General features: G+C 31.5%; 1 protein-coding gene across 1 annotated transcript; it reads right to left on the bottom strand.

The window, feature by feature from the left end:
* Positions 1 to 1,210: 1,210 nt before the first annotated feature.
* WRKY48 (WRKY DNA-binding protein 48) lies at positions 1,211 to 3,632 on the bottom strand. Its single transcript, XM_089617623.1, has 3 exons — positions 2,853 to 3,632; positions 2,416 to 2,559; positions 1,211 to 1,975 (listed from the first exon to the last, which is right to left on the bottom strand). The coding sequence occupies exons 1-3, from the start codon at positions 3,371 to 3,373 to the stop codon at positions 1,501 to 1,503; spliced, it is 1,140 nt and encodes a 379-aa protein (XP_089473749.1). The 5' UTR covers positions 3,374 to 3,632; the 3' UTR covers positions 1,211 to 1,500.
* Between the last annotated feature and the right edge of the window lie 6,803 nt (positions 3,633 to 10,435).

Below are 10,435 nucleotides of genomic sequence, written 5' to 3' on the forward strand. Positions count from 1 at the left end.
TTCCACTAGCTCAAATCAAAACGAAATATAAAAATAGAATGACATATTTCTAAAGAAAAGAAAAGCGATATATATCTATCTATATATTATCAAGACACAAAGTAAAATGTACGACGTATAATATTTATATTCCAAGTGAGTAGATCATGTATATATTCATATTTCAATCCACAGGACATTTCTATATATTATATATACCCCGCGCTATATACTTTAATCTTTCAATATTCATAATTATCATTGCTGTCTGTGTGCAAGTAATACATATACATACATACATGTATGTATATCTATATATATCTATACAGCTACCCAAAAAAGGGTATAAATAGCTTACAGTTTTCACAGAACTTACAAGAAAAGAAACACACATAGGTTTTTATATACATAATTTGTGTATGTCTAAATGTGTGTATATATATGTTCCCAATTGCGAATCAATGAATGCACTTTTTCGAATTAATTCTCTGATTTTCTGCATGAATAAATACTACACATACATACTAAAGGCCTAAGTAGAGTACGTAGCTTGAAATTCCGAATAAATTTGCAGATATATTACACCACACACACACCTATATATATATTAATATATATATATATATATATATATATATATATATATATATATATGCTTATACAGACACGCTTTACGACAGTGCAGTATGGACAACAAAATATAACCCAACCCTATTTCTGCACTATCGAATCTCACACCATTAATTCTCTCAATCTAAAAACCTCTAAACCTATATGGTTATATATATATATATATATATATATATATATATATATATAAAATATGGGCGAAGTAATGTTCCGGCAGCGCAGGCTAACGCATATGTTTCCATATCTAGCTAGGGTTTGGCAGAACAACATTGATCCATAATTAATTAACTAAAACACGCTATAGCCAGAAAATCGAAAAAAGAGCCATAATAAAATAACCTTCTTTTTGCCAGGGCAAAGATAAACCCTAATTATTCAATGATCCTGCATTTGCACATTGCTACAACTAAAATAACCATGAAGTACCATATAATTGATTATCGCGTATATATCTATTGATATAACATCAAAAGATGAAACAAAGAACGAGAATGATTGAAGTAAAGTAAGTAATGTGTATTGAACAAAAAAAAAATATCTGAAAAAAGATATATTATACAAAACCCCCCAATGTGTACATAAGCATAAGAAGAAGGAAAAAAAAAAGAAGCTTAAACTAGTCATTAATACTTGGTATATATAAATCTCTGATAATACAAAGAATAAACAAAAACGTTCTAGCTACATAGGAAAACTAAAATCCCTCGGTGAATAATACAAGAGGGAAAAAAAACCCCTGATAGATAGATAGCTAGAAAGAAAGAAGAAAAGTAATAATCACTAATATAATAAAGCTAGCTATAGTATACGAATTAGTTAGAGAGATGAAGTTCATACCAACATATATATATATGTATATATATTATAGGATCAAATAAACAAGCGATATGATCAATGGTCATCACTCAATTGTCTGGGCACAATGTCCTGAAGAAGCCCATGATCTCTCACCATCAAAGAAACGGAAGACGGCGAGTTATTCGACGAGGCATGATTATTAATGTAGTTAAGCCTCTGATGATGATCTTGCAAGAAACTAGTATTAGTACTATTAGAATTAGGATTAGGATTAATACTATTATTAGTTTGGAAATCCGAGCTCATCATCATCGGACCAGTGCTCATGAGAGAAGGGCTCGTGTTGAATAAGGCGAGGCCGTGGTGGTGGTGGTGGTGCTGATGTGGCATCGGGGCGGTGGTGGAGAAGTGGCTGGGAGAGATGATTCCTAGGCTGCCACGTGGCGTGATGGGACACGGGTGGGTGTGTTGGCCCTCGTAAGTGGTGACCACCGTGGTCGGCTCCTCGCACGATCGCTCCACCCGCTTCTTCACGCCGCACCCTGCGCTCGTGCACCGGTAATAGCTCCTATATACAAAACACATTAATATAATTTTTAAAAACGATCATTATCAAAATGAATTAATTAGTGGTGCATTATTCATCATATATATATACTAATATCGATATGATGCCGGAAATAGACCTGTTTGATATCATCCATAATGGTTCAAAAAATTCAAAAAAAAAAAATTAATTTTAGGAAGGGGTTCTTAATTATATATGTAATGTGTTAATGAGAAGGTATGGGTTAGCATTTAAGAAATGTATAGAGAAATTTATACATGGTGATAACTACTCAAAAGGGGACCATTATATCTATATATTGGATAGGCGAGGTAAAAATAGGGGTGACTTGTTGTAAGATTTTTATATACTTTCATACATATTGTACGTACAACTACAAGAGAGAGAGAGAGAGAGAGAGATGTGTGTATATACGTGTATATGTATATATATATATATACCTGGGATAAGGGCTGTTTTTAACAGCTTTTTGACCGTATTTTCTCCATCGATAGCCATCATCCAAATGATCCACTTCGCTCTTTGTCATGAACGCAAATCTTGGTTCCCTTTGCCTTTTCTGATTCTTCTTTTTCGCCTTCAACCTAATCAATTTATTAATTTAATTAGCCCCCACCACCATATTTTCAAATTTCAATAAAAAAAAAAAATTCAAGATATCACTCACACTATACAAAATCTCAATTGATTGAACACATATATATATTTATATATATATTGCAGGTAAAAAAAAGTTGACAAAGAAACAACACCTAACTATCCACAATTCAATAGTGAAATAATATATATATAAAAAAAAAAAAAAAAAAAAAAAAGAAGAAGAAGAAGAAGAAGAAGAGGGTTTTGTAGATGAGATTGAGTTTCTATCTATACTTACTGTTTGCTGGTGGATTTATCCTGATCCTGATCGGCGACGAGAGTCTGCGTGGCAGTCTTTGATTGGTCGTTGCTGTTGTTGTTCTCGTTGGAGGAGGAAGAGAGTGACACGTCAGAGTTCGGGGTGGTGGGAGCGGTGTTGAGAACCTCTGACGTGGTCGTCACTTGATCGTCCGATAAAATGGACGGCTGCGATGAAGCCGAAACCAACTGCGGTGGCTGTGGCTGTGGCGTAACGATACTCGCTTCGCAGTTAGAACTACTAATATTAATATTATAATTATTATTGGAGAAGAAATCGAATCCGAAATCCAGGGGTTGGATTCCCAGCAAGTCCATGAAATTATTATTGCTCATCTTCTGATTCTGATTATTGTTATCATCGTCGTATAGCATGTGGTGGTCGTCGAATATGGTGGAGAGCGAGAAGTTCGCCGGAATATTCTCCTCCGAGAAGATGTTGATGCACGACGGTTTATCGTGACCCTCCGGTGATGACGTGGCTCTCTTAGTGTTTTCCATATAGAATATATATATGTATGTATATAAAAATAGCAGCACTACTGATGATCTCTATTGAGCTTATAATTATTGGCACATATTCTCTCTTTCTCTTCCTCTTCTCTTCTCTTCTCTTCTTTTTTTCTAAATGATATTTTTTGAACTTGTTCTCCAAGTAGCTACCACCTAGATATTGTGTGTTTATTACAATACATATAGATATAGAGAGAGAAAAGAAAAGAAAAAAAAGGTGGTAGAGAGAGAAAACACAAAGAGACTTCTATTTTGGGTGTCCTTTCTTTTACATATATATTTATTTATTTTATATAGTTTTTATTTATTTTTGTGTGTGTGTGAATGGGAGTTATTCATAATAATAATAATAAAAATAGGATTTTTTTTTTTTTTTTTTGAGGGGGGATTTTGGAGAACAGGTTGGCTTGGAGAGGTTTCCCACCACCAGGTCCTCTGGGAGACCGACACGTGTCGGTGGTGAAGTTGCTGTACGGAAAATGCCGACGGGACGGTGCTCGTAATCAATGCGAGGAAAGACCAGTCACCCGTGGGACCCACCTCTTCCCAAAACGCGCATTTCTGACCGGTTTTATCGGTTCCGTGTGAAAACCCTCGCTCTCTTCTTGTACACGTGGCAACGTGTGTGAGACAAATACCATTTCATCTTTTTATTTTTTTTTTTCTATTCTCTCTCTCTGTCTCTGCATGTGATTTCTTATCTCTCTATATATAATTTTTTTTTTTTTTTTTTTGGGTTTTCCTCTTCTTCTTCTTCATTCCCGCTTTCTCTTTTTTAACTTTTAAATCCTTCAAGTACAATAATAATGCTCAACTTCTATTATTTTATTATTTATTATAAAATCAAGCACGTTAATATTTAAATTACAAATTTGAAACACATTGGGGGCTTGTTTAGCCTAATCAAATAGATATGAAGATACAAAAAAAAAAATGTACCTTGGCAATGGCATTGATGTACTAGTTTATAGGAAGAAAAAAAAGAAGTTATGATATTTAGTTCTTAAATTTTATATGAGCTATCACGTCTTTAAATGCAATGACTTTGTACTCCATAATATTGATTGAACCCTCCTTGATGGTTTATTACTCACATTAATAACCAAACTTTATATATATACAATGAGTTACTATATTGAATTTCTTTTATTATAGATCTTTTTTTTATGATGTACTAGTTTATAACTTTTTTTTTCTTCTTCACACAACTTGCATTTAAATAAAATGACATTATTGATTTGAATTTGATTAATTCAATCCACCTAACTCCCAAAAAAGGAAGGTCAAGTAGACGTTAAAAAACGAAAATAAAAATTCAGGAGCTTTTTTTATTATAAAATACATTTTTTTTTCTTTCCTTTTTAGGGTCAATAGATTGCGAAGTCTGTTACAATATATATTTAAAACCTCCACGCATTGATTTTTTGTTTTTACCCATATATATATATATATATATATATATATATATTTGCTTGTTATTCTACGTATATATTTCAAGAAAAGAAAATGCTAGAACCTATAACTGTAACATGTTTATATGTTTGTTTGTTTTTTTTTTTTTTTTTAAGAGAAAAGGCCTCAACGAAATAATGTCATACAATAAGATAAATGTCCTGAAATGAGGTACCGGTACAACAAGAAAAGGCCTCAACGGAAATATAAATTTGATTGATTATGACCATACAAAGATCCCGGATCGAGACGGGTACCTCATACAACAAGATAAATGTCCTGAAATGAAAAATGAGAAGCAGAAGACGGCAAGGCAAAGCAAAAGAGTCAATGTTCTATTTTGTATGGAACGTCGGAATCCTTCACGAACTCCTCGGACTCCTTCAAATAGATCTTCTGAAATTCCTAGTCAAGCAAGAATACTGCCAAAAACAAGTCATAGCTCGAATCTCACGCCACCCTAGATAGGTCGAGAGGCCCCACACAAACAAAACCTTGGATAGATCGATCGAATCTCACGCCACCCAAATCTACATCTCGTCGGCTCTCCAAGAAAATGGCTACGGTGTGTTATTAGAATGTCCCACATCGATTGAGTACTTGAGCAATGTGCTCCTTATAAGTGTTTGGCATCCCTCTACTCTTGAGCTAGGTTTTGAGTGTGAGTTAGGCTCACACTTCTAATATGGTATCAGAGCGGGGCTCAATTTCGATTGTGGGACCACCCGTAAATGTTTATTCTCATAAATTTCACGCTCCAGTTGTTCATCCTGAGCGCGAGAGGGGTGTATTAGAATGTCTCACACCGATTGGGTACTTGAGCAATGTACTCCTTATAAGTGTTTGACATCCCTCTACTCTTGAACTAACTTTTAAGTGTGAGTTAGACCACTTCTAATATGTGTCGGGGCAGAGGCAGAGGAGAGGCCTTGCGCGACAGTGTCGATAATTGGGACTAGGGGTTTTTTCACACACAGAAAATATGAGGAAAGAGAAAAAAAAAATCCCAACACTTTAGAGCTTGTGTTTATATGTTTGTTGTTGCTTGTTAATATATTATGGCATATTCTCTCTAACCCAGTGATCTAAAAAGGGAAATAATAAACATCCCACAAAACATCAATTCAATGTATTTCCTATATTACATAAACAAATAAATAAAAGGGAAGATGACGTCATAGAGAGGGACAAACCAAGACAAACTAATTATGTATATATACACACAATATAACAGAGGAAAAGCAAACGGAACAAGCTATGAAAAAAGCTGACTACTTTATAAAGATATAACATTTGATGAGGAAAAAGAAATGAAAATGAAAATGAAAAATGGTGTTATTATTAATTACCGCATAGAGAGAGAAAATAGTTCTTTGGCACGTGTGGTCCATGGGTGACACACGTGCCACGTCAGCACATCGCCATCGTTGCCTTCTTCCCCGACAAACCTAAACACCCTTCCTTGACCACTACCGCACCATATATATATATATATATATATATATATATATATAAATATATAAATATATATATATATATATATATTCATTATTTTACATGTCACCTAGCTTTTTTCCTCGTCGTCATTTTGATGATCTGTTTTCCGGTTATTTCTGACGTGCGTAATATATATTATCATTTATATACAATGATCAAATTTGTTCTAGTGCCCTTTTCAATTAATGAAAGAAAATATAAAGTATAAACAAGCAATAATGTATTGTTTCTATACAAATCTACTGCTACTAGTGCACACAACATATTTACACGTCCATAGTATATTAACTTAAATACAAATTTCTGAATATTTCTCTTTCGTTGTATATATGTCATGAATATTAATTATATATAGTAGCACTTTTGCATGATGTGGGCATCTTAAATTCAAATATCACATTTCCATACACGTTATCATTACATACACGAAGCTATTATGGTTATTTTGAAGTACAACCATCTGTCTACGGAAAAAAAAAACCTATTATTTACTAATAAGAAAAATCCACACGCAAAAAAAAAAAAAAGAAGAATGGGATTTTCTCTCTTATGGGACGCTACTTATCTAATAAATGTAAAAGGTTTTTTTAGGGATAAAAAAAACATTATATAATTATTCGCATTTTATGAAAACGATAAAAATAAAATAATTACAAATCGGCCTTTTGGTCCCCATATGAAAGGCCAAAAACAATTGGATGTAGAAGTGGGGGGTTACGCTTACGTGGACACTTGATGTCCTTTCGATCCACGAGAATGATGATCGGACGGTCGTGATTAGCTGATCAAAGGGTTTTGAAAGCACATGCACTTTAACGCGGTTTTGGTATATTCTACGGAGTGGATTGCTTCCAATACACGCTCTCTAGATCTCATCTATTCTCTATTGCCTCTTTCCCAATAATTTCCTATATATATCTTCTTTACTTCCACTTATTTTACATCATTCAAATTCAACTTTTCAAATACACTATTAATGCATTGTTGACGACGTATTTGCTAGTATCGATACCATATCGCTACCGATATATAAAGCTGGTCTAAAGTTGATCGTATGACATCTCATTTTCCGTATTATTAATATCATATAAAAAATCAAAAAAAAAATTGTATTATGAAATGTGCTATCAAGACTTTTATCTCAAAATCATCCAAAAAATGAGACGGAATTGAGATCTATGTTTAGTACCATTTAGTACCATATTTATAAAGTATATTTTTTTAATTGAAAATATATGAATTTTTTTTAAAATATATTTATGATTAAAATAAAATGAAATAAATAAATATGAGAAATATGAGAATCTCGGAACCGTGAAATATGATTTAGGGATTTCCCGGTACCATTTTTTACGGTTCCGAAAGTCCAATTTTCCACAAAATATGAGACGGGACCAAGAGATCCCATTTCTCGATTTCTATATGGCAAGCTTTACCGATATATATATATATATATATATATATATATATATATTCTAATTTAACAGAAATATTACAGATATATTGACAATTATTTCATAATTAGTTAAAATATCGATGTCGATTTTAACAATCAGAATTTAATTAATAAGATATCGACGGATATTCTATAAAATATTATAATTAATAATAAAAAAATTCGAATAATACATATTATTTTTCTAATTATAAACAAAATTTAAATATAATTATCAAGGAGCTTATCGATAAGTATTTTTTTTAATAAAAATATTAAATGTTGAATATTAAATTGAAAAATACTTGTTACTTGCGTAACTGGAAAAAATAAGTTGGGGCTGCATTTTATGATTTATAGTTATGCATCCAATTCAAATGGCTTGCATCAAAAGATTGAGCAATATTAATTATGGAAAAAAAAGAAATAAAAATAGATAGATATATAGATCAGCTCATCAGCATTGATCAGAGAGTTTATCAGATCGATAACCAACATGCTCTTCTTTAATTGGGCAACATGCCATTAATATTGACCAACTAATTCATATTATTAATCCATAAATATCCCTTTTGCCACTCCCGAAGTACCACGCACAATGAAAACCTTGGGCTATAGCTTGTTCTTTTTTTTTCTTTCCACTTTTTTAAGATGGAGTTGGTAATCTCGTGATTCATATATTATTTATTTACCCCACTTGGGAAAATATTCATATTATAAAATGAAAATCAAAATGTTAGATATCTGACCAAAAAAAAAAAAAAAAAACTGGTGAAGTCTCTTTCTCAGGAAGTACATTTTTGGAGCCCCTGAGAAAGGGAAAAGAAGACAGACAAAAAGGTATTAATACGTAATTTAGGATTCTATTCTAGTTCTCTTTGACACGGTATATATGTAAATAATTAAAATAAGCCGCTTTCACATGCAAACATACCATATCTATTCTAATTCACAATTATTTTTTTAAAAAAATCTTATTCACAACTGAACTGTGTTGAACAAAGAATTAATACAAATTAAAAGAAGAGAGCCAGAAATATCAATCCATATATAGTTAGTTAACAAAAACCTGTACTAATTATATATATATATATATATATATATATATATATAATATATTTGTACCTGTGTCTAATTTGTTCAGTCTGGGACACAATGAACACCGACTTTATTTTAGAATTAATTCATATTATAATCTAATTTTGTTGTGCTAGTCATGTGTGTAGTCTGAAAAAAACGCAGAGGTCAAACTCTTTAAAAAAACAAAAAAAAAAACTGGGATCTAGATATATATTGAACAAAAATGGCAGTCCTAGAATCAAGTAATCTCAACAATTTTACAGTATTGTCTAGTATTAATTTACTCCTAGATCAAACCATAATATTTTCATTACTAGAACCACGACCTAGATTTACCGTACAGATTACAGGTTAGTACGTAGTATAAATTATCATTATAAATCTGAAATTAATTAATTGTCAAGTGGTAGTTTCGGTTTTAGCCTAAAATTAATGTAATTTCACATCTCGTTTGTACTGAGATATTCAGATTCAATTTTTGGTAATTGTGTGTCCCTCATCCCTCATAAATTTATGTGATTTTGTACAGATATATATAGTTCAATCACATTAGTGAATATTTATGTATTGTGGATATTTAATCGTAATTTTGTTTGCACAGTTATTATTGTGATATTTATTAATGTTGCTCATATCTTACGTACAGCATGAAAGTGGCCATAATTTTTTTGAATACAAAGTGGTACTGCAATACCTAAAGTTTAGTGTTATTATCGTGTGACACAAAAGTTAAAATTCTATTTATTCTATTTTATGATCTATTTTATTTCTTAATACTGCACTTCGCGTCAAATTCAAGAAGAAAGAATCATTTAGCGGCTACATGTTTGTAAAAATAATTATATATGATTGTAAGCCTTGTTTCAGTTATGATCTACCGAAATAGATTCTGTCGCCGACCACATTTTATTTTACTAATTATAAGATGAAGAGTGATATTAAATAAATAAAAAATTAAAATAAAAAGGTTTCAAATGTTTTGGGTCATTTATCACTTGTTGGACATGGTTTAAATGGAATATTATGAGGTCATGGTCACTTCCTTATTATTTTGACACAAATATTCCTATGGAAGACATCCCTAACTATATATTTACATATACTCAACTTTTTTTTTTTTTTTGAAATGGCATATTGAGCATATTATTGATCAATTTACCGAACCCCTTGCATTTGTTATAATAACGGTCAATATACGTGTGACATTCGTTCATATATGTAATATTAATATACATGATGAATAATCATATGCTACGCACTTCTACATACATAATAAATAAATAAAATCATCTACATACGTCCAAAATTATGTTAATTAAAGCAAAATTTTGTTCTTTTCAGCCAATTGTCCGTCAACATTCATGATGAACTCTCCTATCTCTTTTCTCACTTTGACAATATCATAAAATGACAATCTTTTGTACGTCTATTTATTTATAACCGTCTTCGAGGACCAAAATCTGTATATATATACATTAAGGAAATAATATTAATATAATATATATATAGACAATATCATAAAATGACAATCTTTTGTACGTCTATTTATTTATAACCTTCTTTCAGGACCAAAATCTGTATGTATA

The sequence above is a fragment of the Urtica dioica genome, chromosome 6, assembly GCF_054948205.1.
Source record: "Urtica dioica subsp. dioica isolate 48M chromosome 6, U.dioica_male_clone48M_v1_H2, whole genome shotgun sequence".
NCBI lineage: Eukaryota > Viridiplantae > Streptophyta > Magnoliopsida > Rosales > Urticaceae > Urtica > Urtica dioica.